Source organism: Silene latifolia, chromosome 3 (assembly GCF_048544455.1).
Source record: "Silene latifolia isolate original U9 population chromosome 3, ASM4854445v1, whole genome shotgun sequence".
In the NCBI taxonomy this organism is placed as follows: Eukaryota; Viridiplantae; Streptophyta; class Magnoliopsida; order Caryophyllales; family Caryophyllaceae; genus Silene; species Silene latifolia.
Genome location: NC_133528.1, coordinates 43,192,231 through 43,210,727, shown reverse-complemented (window position 1 = coordinate 43,210,727; position 18,497 = coordinate 43,192,231). Strand labels below are relative to the sequence as shown.

The 18,497-nt window shown below is 38.3% G+C and overlaps 1 protein-coding gene across 1 annotated transcript; it reads left to right on the top strand.

Annotated features, from left to right (window-relative positions):
• Positions 1 to 2,277: 2,277 nt before the first annotated feature.
• LOC141647592 (protein RETICULATA-RELATED 3, chloroplastic-like) lies at positions 2,278 to 4,032 on the top strand. Its single transcript, XM_074455847.1, has one exon. The coding sequence runs from the start codon at positions 2,479 to 2,481 to the stop codon at positions 3,520 to 3,522; it is 1,044 nt and encodes a 347-aa protein (XP_074311948.1). The 5' UTR covers positions 2,278 to 2,478; the 3' UTR covers positions 3,523 to 4,032.
• Positions 4,033 to 18,497: the final 14,465 nt, after the last annotated feature.

Here is an 18,497-nt window from a genome sequence, read left to right as displayed (position 1 = left end):
CATTTGATATTGTCGGCAAATAGTGAACAGTGAGTTGACAGGTGTTGATATTAGAGCTAGTATGCCGGTTTGGATGGGACACCGATGATTCGTCAGTTATCATAGCTTCCGCTGAGTTTGGACAGTTTTACTTTTAGATTAGTTGTAAACGTTTTGGGTTTTTGGAGACTTCTAATTAGATTAAACTTATTTATCTATTTAAATGTTTCATTATTGTCTCTTTTTATATGTACTGCCTCAGGCAACCGAGATGGTAATGCCTTCATATGCTAAGGTAGCCTTTGGTAAGGTACTTTGGTAGATTTGGGTGTTACAGTTAGATTGAGACATGATATACTTTTTAGTTTTTGTAAGAAACCAAGTATTAATTAATACTCTTTTTCGGATCCAGGAAACTATTTGTCGAAGTCTTTTTTTTTCCTTTTGAAAGATATATGAGCGAGACAATCAACCTATTGATATTAGAAGACAAAAAGGGTTTTCTCAGTGTATCATTTCGGGGTCTAATGGAAGTCATATGTATAGGAAGAAGCCCTATCAAATAGAGATTTTTTCTTTCGACCTTATTTCGATTGTTAACACTACCTCCTATTTGACATAACCTTCCCTATTTCCTTTTTCGTCAATTCACATAATCCCTATTTCTATTTTTGGGGGAAGTTTTGCGTAGTCCAAATTTAATTGTATGTGGGGTAGTGTGATTGTGTGGTCTAAATATAATTATATGTGGGTTAGTGTGTTTCCCTTAATTCTTGTGCCAAAAGAAAATGAGAAGGTTAGGTAGAATATAAGGGAGTATGATAAAGAAGGATCACTACTACAGAAGTACAAAGAGTAGTACACTCTTGATCGTGAAATATCAATTTCTGTGAATTGCGTGAAAGTAGGATACTCCAACTTCGGGGGTCAAAGAGTTGTATAAAACGTTCTTGGTGGAGAAAAAAGTGAATGAAAGATCCCATTGAATTGAATTGATTCCATTAGTAGTGAGAATTTTCAATATCTCTTAATTCAAAAATTCAGGATTTGAATTAATGTCCTTTCGTTGGTTCCTCCTAAATTGCATTAAATGTCATTGATTTATCCTAAAGAATTCATTTCAATTGGAATTTGGTTATTCACCATGTATGAGGATCCCTGCTAAGCATACATGGCTGAATGGTTAAAGCGTCCAACTCATAATTGGCGGCGAATTTGTAGGTTCAAAACTGAGTGCACACCAATAAACCTGGCTCTGTATCAATGGAATCTCATCATACATACATAAGGAATTGGAGTAGTATATCATATCGTAACATATTCGCTATAAAAACAAGCATTCTTACTTAGACGAACTCATTGGGAAGAAATCCTAGTTACACCTAACGGTCCACGTATTTACACATAAAAATAAAAGAACAAATGTAATAAAAAGAAGGGATAATTTCCATGTTACCTCCGAGATTTGCACTTTTTCCCCAAATACCGTTACTTTTGAAAAAAAAATGTTTGACTCGTCATATCTCTTAGTTATGAGATCGAAAAGCCGCGATTTGTTTTCCTAAGTGGATCGTCTTTACGAGATATCCAATTTGGAAAAAAAATCGTGGTTTTCTGACATCTTAGGACGGAGTTATGACTTTCAAAGTTTATTCGTTCAATAAACTTTGACCGACTTTTATCTTCGATCACATATGCAGAAAATGAAGATTTTTTTTTCAAAATGATTGTCTTTCCGAGATCTATTCTTTTAAAAAAAGAATCGTGGCTTACAAACTCGTGACTAAGAGATATGAATAGTTAAAGTAACTTTTTAGAAAAGTAGGGGCATTTGGGGAAAAAAATGCAAAGTTTAGGGGTACCATGAGATTATGGGAATTATCCCTAAAAAGAAAAATGTAATATTTTTATTATCTTGTAAGAGGGAAGTGAACCCTTCATTTCTTTTAGAAAATAGAGAGGATGTAAACACAAATTATAGGTAATGTATAGATCTGGCAAATAAGTCAACTAGGCCAGCTAAGTTTGCTAATTTTGGGTTTGCAAGAGTTCAGGTCGGGTCGGGCCAGGTCATTTGGGGTTCATATCAACTATTATCAGGTCATTCATAAACAGTAACAAGTGTGTAAAATAAACATTTGGGTTAGATAATATTGAATCGAGCCGGTTATAGCCAATTTCGGGTGTTGACAGTTAGGACGGGTTATCGGAGGCGGGTGTAGTCGTCTCTTTCGGGCGATCGGGTTGATGTCATGTGATCATGTGCATGTCTCATGCGGTAGATTTGTTAAACGTTTTCAAAAAAAGAAGTGTCCACTTCTCCCCTCCAACTCACTCACCTACCATCTCCTTTCTTACTCCTTTCCCCAGATTCACATTTCCACTTAAATTCTTCACCCACCATCTCCATTATTATTCCCTCACCTCCCTTTTCCATTAAATTATTCCCTCTACTATTCTTCCACATTTTCATCTTCGATCTCACCGCCGCCGTTAATCATGACGCCGGCGATCACTCACCTCCTCTACGCCCCTCTCTCCTCCACACCCCACATCAAACACGACCACCGTCTCAACCACCGTCCCTTCTCCCCAACTAATCTCACTCTCCGATCCAACCCCTCTCCCACCTTCCCCATCCATCTCTCCGTGGCGTACGGGGGCGGAATCGGAAACTCCGGCGGTAACAACATCAACAACGGCGGAGGTGGAGGTGGACACGGCGGAGATTCCAACTCCAACCCCAACTCCGACGACACATCACCGCCATGGTACGAGAATCTAGGATTGATCGGAATGTTCCTCAAGGGATGGCAAGAACGAGTAGCAGCGGACCCACAATTCCCGTTCAAAGTCCTGATGGAAGAGATCGTAGGCGTGACATCATGCGTCATCGGCGACATGGCGTCACGTCCTAATTTCGGTCTCAACGAACTCGACTTCGTCTTCTCTACTCTCATTGTGGGGTCCATTCTCAACTTCACCCTCATGTACCTTCTAGCACCTTCCATTTCCGCCACCTCATCCGGTCTCCTCCCTGGGATCTTCGCCGCGTGCCCCCCCAGTCACATGTTCGAACCCGGTAACTTCGGGTTGATCCCCCGGATTGGGACGTTTGTCTACAAAGGAACGCTTTTTGCTGCGGTTGGGTTCGCGGCGGGGTTGGTGGGGACTGCTATATCAAATGGATTGATTGCAGTTAGGAAGAAGATGGAGCCGGGTTTTGAGACGCCGAATAAGCCGCCTCCCACTTTGCTTAATGCTGTTACTTGGGCGCTGCATATGGGGTTGAGTAGTAATTTGAGGTATCAGACTTTGAATGGAGTTGAGGGGGTGTTGGCCAAGGCGGCGAGTCCCGGGTTGTTTAAGGCAGCTGTTGTTGGGTTGAGGTGTGCTAATAATGTGCTTGGGGGAGTATCCTTTGTTGTGTTGGCTAGGTTGACCGGATCGCAAAGTGTTAGCAGTGGCGTCGAGGAGGCTGATGAGAAGGAGAAACTGGTGGCGGATGTTACAGAAGGGCTGCATAGTAATCAGTCGACTTAAAACTAAGAAGGATATAGATTTAGAATAAGAATGTTACTTACTCCATTAATGAAAAGTTGTTACTCCGTACTTGTTATTTTGTTAGTTGCATCTGGCAAAAGGCGTACGCAGTAAGTAGTATATCATCGAGTGTACTTTAGAATTTTTCATTAATTGAATCAATAGTCTTGTTTTTGAGTACGATAGGGGTTGATGAATCATGATTGTGGAATTTCACGGTCGAGTCGAGTGAGGATCGTTTGTCGCATTTTGTGGTTGGCACTTGGCAGCTTGTTGAGGATGGGACATATGAGATCTTGAGTTGGGTTGAGTCGAGTTTGTCATTATCGGCTACCAAATATTTAGATGTTTGGACTAACAACAGTGATGTTCAAAGTACACAAATCTATAATTGGAGCCGGCGTTCCATATTTGACCTGTAAAAATGTCAGCCAAAGTGTCCTATACTCCTCTATGTATTTCCGCAACATAATTTTCAACGTTTTTCCTGTATACATGTGTTCTTTCGTGTACAATTTCGATTGATAAAAGTGGAGTGCAGAATGCGTGATATTTCTTTTTGTTTTGGCTTGCCATAGTGCCAGATGCCGGATTGAATGAGTTAGGATTATGGATCGTAATTGATCGGTTGACATTATTTATTGTCCATTTAAATCTTCATCTAAAAAGTGTCAAGAACTTAATTTAAAATGCCTCATTTTCAATTTAGCAAAGTGAAATAAAGATTTGAGTTTATTTTAGCCTTATGTGGATTTGGTAGGAATTTAGAAATTCAAATCTAATAAATTTGTCAAACATGCAAGTTGGTCCAAATCTGAATTTGAGAATACAATCTTTGTTCTCAAACACACCACTAATTCATTTGGGAACATGCTAAATCGCACGACATTTTACTAAGTCACGCACATTTTTTCGCTTTATTCCAAATTTATCCCTCTCATTTTTCACCTCAATCAAAGAAAGACAAGTTAAAAACCAAAAAGAAAATAAAGAAATTCCAGAACCAATGAACCACCAGACGTAAACGCCTGTGTATTTGCAGAATTCAAAATCATCAAGCATGTTTGTAATTATGAAAACAATCATAAATCATGTTGTAATTATGAAAATCAATTAGGCTTGTGTCTTTTCAATTAGGTTTGTATCTGTCAAAGGTAATGCAATGAATTCGACAACCACGAATTCGAGAGCCACCCTCCCCTACGCCATCCGACCCCCTACCCGACCGCCTACTCGACAACCCCACAACCACCTCTTCAACAGCCCAACATTATTTGTAATCCAACATCTATCCAAATTCCAAACCCTAATTATAAAAAAATCCTCTTTATTAAAAAAAAAAAGACAATTAAATCGATTAAAAGATGGGTGTTAATAAAATTGTTGATAAAACGGAGAGATTGCGTGTGATATGTGCGAATTACAATCGATAATTGTCTAACTATTAACAAATTTGTTAGGTTTTGAGAGAGAGAGAGAGGAGGGAGAGAACTCATTTTAGTTTTTTTTATAAGACGAAGGGTAGTTATGGAATATATGAGAAAAGTGTGTGGGATATAGTAAACTCGTTTGCGGGATTTAGCAATTACGTTCATTTGTCACCCCGTCATATGTACACTATCTCTGTTTTTTTTTCTTCTCTTACTACCTAACTTTTTGGTCAAGATTTTAATATTTTGACCTTAAATATCTTAGAAACTATGATAAATTGTCATTAAGATATTTATGTTTACCAATTGAAAATCTTTCGCAAAAAATATTTTCCACAATAAAATTAACATATAAATGCACTAAAAAAGTGGAAAAGGTAATGAAAGAATATGATAATGAAATAAAGCCCAAAACCTTTTCGGTAGTGCATCACGAAGTAACGAAAAAAAACCCTTTTAGAAAGAGAAACCCTTTTTATTAAAACTTACTCACCTAGATCGTCTGCTTCTCGGCTCGCCGGCCGATCCTCTTATGCTATCACCCATTCCGTCGCCGGCGAGCCGAACTATTTAATCGTTGTTCGCCAGAGTTTGCTCGTAGTTTAAATAAGAAGGGTTTTTGATCAATCATTCAGTCCGTTTGTCTGCTATCAAGGAGGATTGTTTTTCGATCGATTGTCGTGAATACCATCATCTGGTGCGATTTCCTTGGAGCGTTTTTCTCTGCTGGGATCTGCGTTCGTGCAACACAGCCCGTGATTTCGTCTCCCCTTCCTTGTGGTTTTTGGTTGTTTATAATCTTTATCTAGTTTAAATAAGTTTCTGTTTTTTTTTAAATGTCACTTGGTTGGGGTGTTATTTGATTACCAGCTTCTTCGTCTTTGGTTTTTGTTTGGCGGTGGTTTTGTGCAAGCTTCCATCTGGTAGTTGTTGGTATAAGGTCCCCCTTTTTTTGCTGCATATTGTCTTTTCCGTTCTGATCAACTTTCTCCTATGTTGTTCGAGGTGCTAATTTTTTTTCATTTGTGTCTTTGCTGAGACTTTGGTTAGTGTTGAGGGAGTATTGCTAGCTTTTCATTGATTTCTGTTAAAATCGGGGTTAAGGTGTACTTGTATCCACTTCTTCGGTATTATAATTATGTCTTCTTCTACCGTTCATCATAAATTTCTTGAGGCTTTTGCTTGTGCCCATGTTAGCGATGATTTTATAGAGAATGATGGAGATAGGATGTTAGGCTATTTTATGAAAATGCAGGGGTCAACTCGATTAGTCTTGGCTGAGGTGAGGGAGCTTAAAGATAAGGGAAACGGTTTTTTTAGGCAAAATGACTTTGATGTGACCGCAGCGTGTTACGATGAAGCTTGTAAACTGCTTAGATTGAGTCTGGGGAATATTGGAGGTGAAGATACTTAATCATTATCTGACCTTGTTGTTTCCCTTATTTCTAATATGGCTGCTTGAGGAATACAAAGCTGCTGCGGGTATGTGCTCTATGATTTTGTGCACATTTCCTCGTAATGTTAAGGCAATTTTTCGAAGGGTGGTTGCTTATATGAAGTTGAAAAGGTTCCCGTTAGCTGAATTGGATTTGGTTGAGGCCTTAGCTGTTGAACTGAGTACTAAGGATGTGTTAAGGGAATTAGATGTGGTAAAAGGTCACCTTCTCATCAAGGAAAATGGTAAAAGATTGTTGGAGGTTGCTACTAAAGATGGCGTGGATGGGAACAATAAGAAGCTTGTTCATATCTTGGCATCTGACGTGGGTATAAACGATAGTGAAAGCGTGATCACGGAGGTGATGGAAAATCATATTGAGGCAAGTATTAAGGAAAATGAGAGTGTGAATATGGAGGTGACGGAGGCTCAAACTATTTGTGCTAAGAAGTCAGTTCTTGAGTTCTCCAAAAAGGGAAATGGTAGTTCCCGTCTAAGGATCCCCGCACAATCTTATAAAAAGTTGTTGGATGGTAAAAAGGTGAGCTTATACCGTAAGTGTGATTTGTCAACTTTAACAATTTGGATTCTTAAGGGTGAGATTACTAAGGAGAGAGACAATATAAGAGAACGATGTAAGAAGAAGAAGAGGATGAGGAGGAGAAGGCCTAAAAAGTGAAAATCTAAGATAAGGGGGGCAATGAAAGACATGACTCCTTCTAATATTATCAATGTGAAATCTGCCTTTCCTAGCGGAAGGTTGAACGCGTCCTCTGAGGTCGTGACTTCAAGTGCGTCTTCAGTCTGTGACAATTTTTCTCCTTCGGGTACTCTTATCCCCCCAAGATAACCTTAGGGGTGTTGATAATGATCCAAGCATCCCTGTCTCTCTGGTGAATGATAAGGCTACTGATTCTAATGACCATCAGCCTTTTATTTTTTCAGCTCGTCCTAAGAAGTGTAAGAATTACTCGTTTGAGAAACCATCATGCGCCGATTTTACACCCATGCTTTGCAGGTATCCCTCTGCTCATCATGTGCATGAGAAATGGAGAATGACCATTTCCAAGAAGAATCATAGCCAAGAAGAATCATTTCCAAGACACAATTTATCTACTTTCTCCAAAAGTAGATCTCTCTCCCATAAATTTCTACGTCCTCGTGGCGTAAGTGTGTCTTGTTGTAGGTACTCTCCTAAAGCTCAAATAGTGAAGAAAAAAAAAGGATATGGCATCCGCAGCGTTCTACTCCAACAACTCTTTGAAGAAACCCCGTTTTTTAAGAACCCTCGCCCCTAGTTTAAGTTTTTGTAATAATAATATAGTGTTTGCACCTGACTTAGAGATGCAGGTGTAACAGCAAATTTTGTATTGCGAAAAACTGAAATACAAAATAAGGAAACAAAGAAATTTTATTAATAAATATCAAAAGTACTTGTACAATCTCTAATGTATCCTGTGATTCTATTATGCCGTAACCCGTAAGGGGTATGTGTACGAGGTACACGTGAGGAGAACGCGTGTAGGCAACTTTAGTTGCTCTACGCGCGATGTAGATTTGATTTCTTGAGAGGGTCGCGATGACTTGAATCTCTCTTGAAGGTTTGAATTTGTGATTGAATCTTCAACGCAGGCGGCACGATTTGATATGCTTGTTGACTGCTTGCAATGATTTTGGTAGAGAGAATTTGTAGGAATTTGTACCTTGTTCTCTCTAACTCCTTTGAAATTATGAATCTTTAACCCCTCAAATGAATGAGGAGAGCTCTATTTATAGAGTTTCAATTCCCCTTGTTGGACTTTGGTGGTCACAGTCCCATTTGTGGGTTTATTTGTGAACTTGGCTCAAGTTTGATTCTTTCTGGGTTTAGTGATACGAATAACTTCTTTTATAATCCGAATTGACCCATATTTTATTTAATCGGGACAAAATAATTAAATCGAGCTAAAATTTGGTATTAACTCAAAATAATTAATTTATTTTATTTATTCGGCACATTAATAAATTTTCCGTGCCTACAACAGGTATGCTTTGTATAAGGAACCTATTTTTATGGCTGCAAAAAAAATGGTTAAGTATCTCACTGAAGACCGTGCATTCAAACAAGAAGAAAATAAAATAGTACGCTTGAATGCAGGAGAGGAAAAATCAAAACAAAGAAAGAGGATAAAGAGACGCCCCCTTGTCTCTCTCCCCAATTTTATTAAGCTTTTTCCAGATCTATACTCTTATGAGTATGATTTTTTTGTTCCCCATCTCATTTATTTAGGTGTTTGGGGCAAAAATTGTACCATTACTAAGTATAATCTACATTTAACCATTACTCCATGCTCCTTGTTTGTGTCTCACAAATTCAGTCCAATCTTTTGCTCAACTATTTGGAGATCGTCTCTGGCAGGCGTCGATAGCGGTTTCGTTATTTCTGATGCCTATGTAGTCACTGTTGCAGAATCTCTGTTGCCATTTGAAGATGGGGCGAGATACCGCTCCTGGAAGACAAACCTTTCTGTGTGCTTGGATTCCAGATCTTCAAATACGTCGCAACCGTCTGAAGTAAGTTGTCTTTATCCTATTGAACCAACCGATTTTGAGGGTTTCATTTCATTGAAATCTCTCCTTTTGTCTAATTCTTCAGTTTCTTTTTGTGTGGACATTGATTTGCTATCCAAATTAGACCCGGAGAGCTGTTATCAGCATTTTGTCTGCATTAAAGAAACTTTGGCTTTAGACTCCCCCCAAATCAGATTTTTTTGTCAGTATGGTTTCATTTCAGAACTCAGTATTTGTTGCAGTACTACTTTCAACTTCGTGTTGTAAATCGCTAGCTTTTTTGTATCTAGTCATCTTCTATAATCATTCTAGTTTAAGTCGGGTGATTATTGTTAGAAATGCTTTTGCTGACTCTTTTGCTCTAGTCCTAGAATATTCTTTGAACAATTACGGAGTTTATTTCCGCAACTGTAACGATCTACTAATAGCTTGTTTATCAAGAGTGTCTCTTGGTATTTTGTTTATGCTGGACAAACAACATCCTCGTAGTGATTGTGGTGTGGTTTTTATCGCTGCAGCAAGATCAAAATTTATTGTTCTGTGTTTAATTTGCTTCGTGGTCTATACTCAAGAATTTGTTTCGACAAATGTTTGTTTGTTGGACAAAAAAAATGTCATATTGATTAGAACTAAACATAGTCTTGAATCTTATATGATTGTTATTACAATCCTTTGTACGTGTAATAAAGCACACGAATTTTATCGGTTATGGTTGCTATTAACTTTAATTAGTTTAGCGCCTTGCGACATTATAAAGTCACTTATGCGTCAGTTTATTTTCATGTATTTTCCATGAATATTGCCTTTTTGAATGTTAGGGGTACTAAAAGAAAGAATTTTGCCGAAGAACTTAATTTCTTTTGCTCGTCAAATGGAATTAAAATTTTAGCTATTTGTGACACTAAATCGGAGTCTAAGCCTGATTCTCATCTGATATCTAGTTTTAGATTTAATAATTGCGATTTTATCCCTAGTTCAGGTTTATCAGGCGGTATTTGGTTATTATGGAAAGAGTCTATCTCCATGACTTTTTCGATAAATGTCATTTTTAAGTCAAGAAGATTCATTGCTTGTGAAATGTGTGATTTAACGATTAATGTGAAATTTTGCCTTGTTTTTATTTATGCTCCGGCTTAACCGGCTGATAAATCAGATTTTTGGAATGAATTTCAAATTTTTGTCCTTAATCTTGATTTGCCTTTCTTATTACTAGGGGATCTTAACGAGATTAAGAGTCCTAGTGAAAAAGATGGGGGCGCAAAGGTTACCAATGCGCGTTGCGTGAGATTAACTAAGTTTTTAATTAAGTAATACAAATTGTATAGATCTCCCTTTTTCCGGTAATTTTTTTACTTGGAGAAAAAAGAAAAGTGGTTCGGAAAATGTTTTTGAAATACTTGATAGAGTTTTAGCGTCTCCGAATTGGATAAGTAGATATCCAAATATGTAGTTTGTGCATCATGCTTTCACTAGCTCCGATCATTGTCCTATCTCTGTGAAGTTTCACGACCGAGTTCATAAGAAAGCCCCTCCTTTTCGATTTGAACTCATGTGGACCCTCCGGAATGATTTCAGTAAAATGGTTAAAAGTTGTTGGCAATACCAGTTTCAGGGATCTTATATGTTCTGTCTCTCCCAAAAATGCAAATTGCTAAAACAAAAAGCTAAGAAATGGAATCAGTACCAATTTAGAAGTCGCGCAATTGAGATGGTTGAAAAAGCGCGATGCACTCCTTGACTATAGACGTGTTTACTGGCAACAAAAAGCTCGTATAAACAAAGCTAATTGTGGAGATAATAATACCAAGTTTTTTCAAACTCATGCCACGATTAGACGTAGTAGAAATGGTATTAAACAGTTTATAAATAAGAATGGTGCTTGTATTACTGATCAAAACCTCATTAAGCAAGAAATATCCGAGGAGTTTAAGCTTAGGTTTGCGAAAAATCATCTTTGTAATTTCGACAAGAATGAGGATTTTAAGTCTATTTGTGGATTAATTACAGACGAAGATAACAGATTTCTTACAGGTAATATTAGTAGGGAAGAAGTTAAACAAACTGTGTGTAGTTTAGCCGCAGATAAATGCCCAGGTCCCGATGGATTTCCTGCAGAGTTTTTTCAAAAATACTGGGATATTGTAGGAAATTCTGTCACTAATGCAGTTTTAGCATTTTTCCATTCTGATAAATTACTAAAAGAAATAAATCATACTTTCATAGCATTGATTCCTAAAATTGAAAATCCTCAAACAGCAAACCATTTTCGCCCGATTAGTATTTGTTCAACAATTTATAAAACGGAATTTATTTTCGCAGTACAATTTTTACTCATTGCAGTACTTTTTACACTAATTTTTCCATTTGTCTACCCCTGAATAAAAAACATGAACTTAATTCTCTCTAACTTCTCTCTATGGTTGATCCTTCTCCTCTTCCAACCTCCTTCAAATTCTTCAATTATGAATGATAATTCGAGTATAGAATCCGTATTTAATTCATTATTCTCTTATATAACTAATTAAATTGACTCTTTGTAAGATTTTGTATTTTTTTAATTAGGGTTTATATTAAATTAATTACGGGTATGAGATTGGGGTATTGGTGTAGTTGATACCAGTGAGAAGGACGAATACATGTGGTATGTGGTGGCCAGCGATAAAGACGAATACTACTTATAAATTAAAAAATTGCACTAAACATAGTAACGTACGTAGTACATCGATTAATTGGCAAGAGTACTACTAACCGTAAGAATATCTACGTAGTACACCCCCAACCATATGACATCACCCTGGTCCACCCACCCCTGCAACCTTGCTGCCGGCAGTTTGGCTGGCTGGCAAACTCCTTCCTACGCCGGCGACCATATATCGGCAACAGTCGCCATAGCCCATAGCCCATGAGGTGGGTGAAATTAGAGATAATAAATTAGGGAGAAATTACAAAGGGGAAATGGAAGGGGAAATGAGAGGGGTATAATTGTCAATCGTGTACTGCAATGAGTAAAATATGTACTGCGAAAATCAGGACCCTTTATAAAATTATTGCAAAAATCTTGCCTAATCGTCTTCGAAGTGTCTTGCATAAGATTATACACCCGTTTCAAGGTGCTTTTACACCTAATAGATTCATTCAAGATAATATTCTTTTAGCACACGAGATTTTCAACTCGTTTAAACGTAAAAAAGGCAAAGGAGGCTGGATTGCAATCAAACTTGATATGGAGAAAGCATACGACAGACTAGAATGGAATTTTATCGAGGAAACTTTTCAACAAATGGGTTTTAATGCTAAGTGAATTTCATGGATTATGGCATGTATAAACACTGTTTCTTACTCAGTGTTAGTAAATGGAACACCGGGAGACGTTTTTAGACCCACTCGAGGTATTCGACAAGGAGACCTACTTTCGTCATATATATTTATTATGTGCGCCGAGATTTTAGCAAGATCTCTACAAAAAAATAGTGATGTTAGCTCTAGTGATATTGGTATTAGAATTGGATCCGGGGTGGAGAAAATTCCGTTTCACTTTTGCGGATGACATATCATTTTCGCTAAAGCCTCTAACCAGAGTTGTAGAACTATTAAGTCTTATTTTAGATAAATTTTGCACGATTCCGGACAATTTGTTAATTTTGACAAATCCACTTTTCAATGCACTAGAAATATTGAGCGTTCTCTTCGTGAATCCTTTAGAGGCATTTTTTCATATGAACGAGGAAGCTCATTTGGGTAAGTATTTAGGATGTCCTATAATTGATAGCAGAGTGACTAAAAATACTTTCGAGAACATTATTCAATCTTCTTGCATTCAATTATCGAAATGGAAAGCGAATTCTCTATCTCAAGCAGGTAGACTAGTTCTTGTCAATGCTAATTTAGCCGCGAAGGGAACTTTTCAGATGCAAAGCTTCCTCCTCCCTTCATCGATCCATAATAGATTAGATAAAATTAATAGAGACTTTCTTTGGAATAAGAATCCTTCCCAGCGTTCTACTAATTTGGTTGGTTGGCATAAAGTTTGTTTACCAAAGTCGGTTGGTGGTTTAGGAATTAAATCTTAAAGCGACTAATAAAGCTCTTCAAATGAAACTTTTATGGAAAATTCTTATGGATAAGGAAAGTATATGGGTCAAAGTGGTATCTAAAAAATACTTGAGAAATTGTTCACTCTTTGATCATAAGCCTAATTCAGCCTCTTCTTGGCAATGGCGTAAACTAATGAGTTTTCGGACTCTATTTAGAAAAGGACTGAGATGGCAGGTAGGTAATGGTAGCAACATTAAGTTTTGGTCTGATAATTGGGTTTTTTCACACCCACTTACAAGCAGTATGGTTGATGATGATAGTAACCGTGATCTTAATCTTTTGGTTAAAGATTTCATAACCTCAGACAAGCAATGAGATGTTTGTAAATTATCCAGTTTAGTAAATAACGATATTGTTAATCAGATTACTAACATTCCAGCGCCACATAATGATATTCCAGATACCCTCATTTGGGGGTTGTCCGTAGATGGAAATTTCTCTACCAAAACAGCAACTTGGTTAGCGCAATGTTTGTTCGATCAAGCTCTTGACAAACGTGAATTTCAGTGGATTTGGAAATTGAATATTCTTCCTAAATTGAAACTTTTTCTTTGGAAAACTTGTGTTGACGGCCTTCCAACGAAAAGTAGACTTCTCAAGAGTCATATTGATGTCCCACCTTATTGTGTTCTGTGCAACAATCCTATTGAAAACAAAGATCATTTCTTTTACGAATGTCCCTTGATTGGGTCTATCATCCAAAACCTGAACATTATTAGTTTCAACGAGTTTTTGTCAAATTATGATATTATTACAAGTCAAAGTTTTCTAACGAAACTTAATTATCTCAAGGATTTAATTTCAAAAGATGATTTCATTAAGATTATTTTTATTTGATGGAATGCATGGTTTCATAGAAATGATATTATATTTAATAATGTTAATTTAAGTATCAGCAAACTTATTACTTTATGTAATAATAGTACTAAGACCTGGAATGTGACTAGATTTAAGGACCTCAACAATCCCGAGATAGAAGAGTCAGCTAGAAACAACTCTAGTAAGGAAGAAATTTGGTGGGAAAAACTTAGAAACGGTTTCCTAAAGCTAAATTTTGACGGATCAAGAATAGAAGGTAATAAAGCTGCTTTAGGATATTCTATAAGAGATCACAATGGTAAAGTCGATTTGTTTGGAGCAAAAAAAGTGTGGATCCAATAGTATCCTTATTGCGGAAGCTCTGGCTTTAAAAGAAGGTATTTTAGCAGCTAAATACTTAGGAATCTCAAAGTTAATTGTAGAAGGTGATAACTTATGTGTTATTAACTCAATTCGAGGTACTTGGCAAAATCCCTATATGTTATGCTTTTGTCCTATGTATTTTATTTGATCCGTTTTAAGTTTAAGACGGAGTATTAGAATTTAGAACGTAAACATTGATATGTCAACAGGGTAGGAAAACCATTTTATACATCTTTACTTAAATGCGTATGAGAACGTAAATATTGATACGTCAACGGGGAAGGAAAATGACATGTGTCGCATTGCAATAGTTCCAGTTTTTGCAATTGGGTAAATAAAATATGAAGTTTCATACTCCCTTGAGCCTTGAGTCCTTTTGTCCCGATCATTCGTTTGCCTTTGGTCTGGACACAAATGCCAAGAAAGGAGGAGGAGGTCAATTATTAAATAACAAGTGAATCAAATTGAGTGTGGAGTAACAAATTGCTTATCAAAGGCATTCCCAAAATATAAAGACACACAATTGATTGAGACAACCCAAAATGGAATAAGGAAACAAATGAGTGGGACAAAGGGAGTTTCAAATAAGGAGTTACTTGTCCATTGTTTCACACAATTCGGGTTCAGATCAAGTTTTGGTCCTGAATTTGGGTGTCGGGTAGGGTTATTCGGATCAGCTCAATTTTGACAAGTCTAAGTTACCTCAGCTGCCAACTTCGACTACTTGCCAATAACTTATCAAAAGTCGAGAAAAAAATCGTAGTATTTCGAATAAAAAATATCATAGTATCAAAAGTGTATGGGTAGTAGACAAAGTGGAATTTTTTAAAATTTAATAATTTACTAAATCCAAAAAATATATAAGTTGTTACTTTTAATAATACTTTCCGTTTCCACCGTACAGTGTATTAACAATATTACAGCTACTACTATTCCCATATCTTCCACACAATAATATCTACACAAGACAATCAATCAAGCATCAATCAAGCTGTCATATATTTGTAAAAATAGCAATTACATATTGTATACTATAATTAAGATGATTACCCTAGGCTCCTTCCCTTATTTAAAATGTATAGCTCACTATATATATGTACATTCACCTCAACAGTAAATACAACTTTCATTCTTCTCAAACCTTATTGTCTTCCATCATGACCATCACTCAAACTGACTCCACCATCAACAACCCTCATGAGGCTGCAAAACCCTTGACGGCACCCAACCTAAACCATGTCGTGAAACTAAACCCTATGAATTACACCACCTGGAGGTTCTCCCTCACCAACATCCTATTCGGATTAAGCCTTTTAGGCTTCGTCGATGGCACCACCCCCGCTCCTCCCACCACAATTCTGGACGCTAACAACCAGGAAACACCAAACCCCGCCCACATGTCTTGGCTAAAGCAAGACGGGCTCATCCTCGGTGCCCTTACAGGCACCATAACCGCTGCCCTTCAAACCATGATTGTTCGGGCTAAAACGGCGAAGGAAGCTTGGGACATTCTTGCCAATACTTACGCTAATCCTTCGCGCATCCACATCCAGCAAATCAAAACCAAATTTGACTCTATTTCCAAAACCACAGAACAAAGCATTACCGAGTACATTCACTCGATAAAAGCATGCGTGGATCAATTAGCCCTTATGGGCAAAATACTTGATCCTGAAGATGTAATCTCTAGAGTCCTTAATGGACTTGATTATGACCTCTATCACTCCGTCATTGACCAAGTCCGAGCCCGCGACACCCCAATTCCGTTCGAAGCGTTGCATGAAAAATTGTTGCAACAGGAATTAATTCTCCAACAAAAACAACCCATTGCCCATTATCAACCCACTGCCAATCCTTCCTTCAAAAACCAATCCCACAACCGCTACAATAATCGCACCAGTCACACCTATAACAACCCACAACAGCCTGCAAACCCACCACACCACCAATCCAACCCTCGCCCATTCAAAGGTAGGTGCCAATGGTGCCGCGAAACGGGTCATGTCATTGCCTACTGTTCTGTCTTCCGCAAACTCTATCCCACAATCGTCTTCCCTGCCCCACCACCCAATCGCTACCAGCAACCCTATCCCCAAGCCCATGCTGCCGCCATACCCACTGGTTACTCCGTCCCCAACCCAAGCTACCTACTGGATAGCGGAGCTAGTCACCACGTGACCCATGATTTGGACACGCTCGCTTTTCATTCACCTTACTCCGGTCTTGATGAGCTCCTCATAGGAGATGGTTCCGGCCTCACAATCGCTAATACAGGTAATCTTAATCTCCATGGTATTAATTTAAATAACGTACTTCACGTTCCTAAAATTTCGCGAAATATTATTTCGATATCTCAATTATGTAGAGATAATCAAGCCTGTGTTATTTTCTCACAAAATGGTTTTTCTGTTAAGGCGATGGCGACGGGAACAACGCTCCTCCAGGGCAAAATTAAAGACGGAATTTACGAGTGGTGTCCACCAAAACCGCGAGCCTACACCATCAACAAAGGACCCGCTCCACTTTCGTTACATCATAGATTAGGTCACCCATCTTACGATGTAATGAGAACTATTAATAAAAATTTGCATTCTGTTAATCAAGACTTCGTGCACTGTGAATCTTGCAATATTGCAAAAAGCAAGAAACTACCATTTTCGCATTCTTCTTTTCGAACCACTGACCCGCTCCAACTAATGTTTTCCGACCTCTGGACGAGTCCCGTACCCTCATTCGACCATTACAAATACTATGTCATATTTGTCGATCACTTTAGTAAATACATTTGGATGTACCCACTCAAACGTAAATCTGACACAAACCAAGTATTTATTCAATTTAAAGCAATTGTAGAAAAATACTTCGACAAACCAATTAAACATTTTTTCTCCGATAATGGAGGCGAATATATTAAATTAAATACAACCCTCCTTAATAACGGAATTTCACACTCCACTTCTCCCCCGCATACTCCTGAACACAACGGATATGCCGAACGACGACATCGACATATAGTAGAAACGGGTCTAGCCCTTCTCAAACATGCTCATCTACCTACTAAGTATTGGCCATTTGCCTTTAGTACCGCCACCTACCTTATAAATCGACTACCTACTCGATCACTACAAGGAAAGTCACCCTACTTTGTACTTCATAACAAACAACCGGATTACAAAAATCTACACAATTTCGGTTGCCTATGCTATCCATGGCTACGACCTTACACTAAACACAAACTAGAAGACCGCTCAATTCCATGTGTCTTTGTTGGTTACTCAACTACACAAAGCGCTTTTCACTGTCTTGACCCAAAAACCCATCGCATCTACACCTCTCGCCATGTAAAATTTTATGAGGATATCTATCCTTTCGCTACCATGCCAACAACACCATTACCATCTCCCACCACCGAGGAATGGACCACCTTCGCCCTTCATATCCTTCCTCCTCCTCTCACACCTACACCCGCCACTTCACCCGCCCCACCTCCACCACCTCCTCCTCCTCGACCACCTATTACAAAAGTCTATACACGTCGACCCACCAACACACCCACGGCCACTGCACCAAACATCCCCTCCGAAGCCAATACTACTTCACAATTTGACAATCCCAACGCCACCTCTGCCACCACTATCCCCGCTTCAAACCCCACTCATACCACAATCACACCACCTCCACCAAACCAAACCATCACAACTCGACTCAAAAACAACATACGCAAGCCAAACCCGAAATATGCTAAGCTAGCACTTAAACCCTCCCTAACCACCGCTCTTCCCAACACCGTCAAACAAGCACTCGTTCTCCCTCATTGGCGACAAGCCATGCAAGACGAGTATGATGCTTTAAGTCGAAACAATACATGGACCTTAGTCCCAAAATCGACTGCTCAAAACATTGTCGGTTGCAAATGGGTATTTAGAAACAAATACAATCCTGATGGAACCCTTAAGCAACATAAGGCACGCCTCGTTGCTAAAGGCTTCCACCAAAGACCTGGTATTGACTACACGGAAACCTTTAGTCCCGTGATCAAACCAACCACAGTTCGTCTTATATTGTCACTTGCCGTAGCCAAAAACTGGTCACTACGACAACTCGATATTAACAATGCATTTTTACAAGGATCCCTTACGGATAACGTTTTCATGAGTCAACCACCTGGGTTTGTCAACCAAACCCATCCGGACTTTGTATGCAAATTAAATAAAGCAATCTACGGACTAAAACAAGCCCCTCGAGCTTGGTACACCGAACTAAAAACCTACCTTACCACTGTC

Bases quoted from the DNA above. Each gene is read 5' to 3' on its own strand.
- LOC141647592 (XM_074455847.1), top strand. From the start codon at position 2,479: ATGACGCCGGCGATCACTCACCTCCTCTACGCCCCTCTCTCCTCCACA.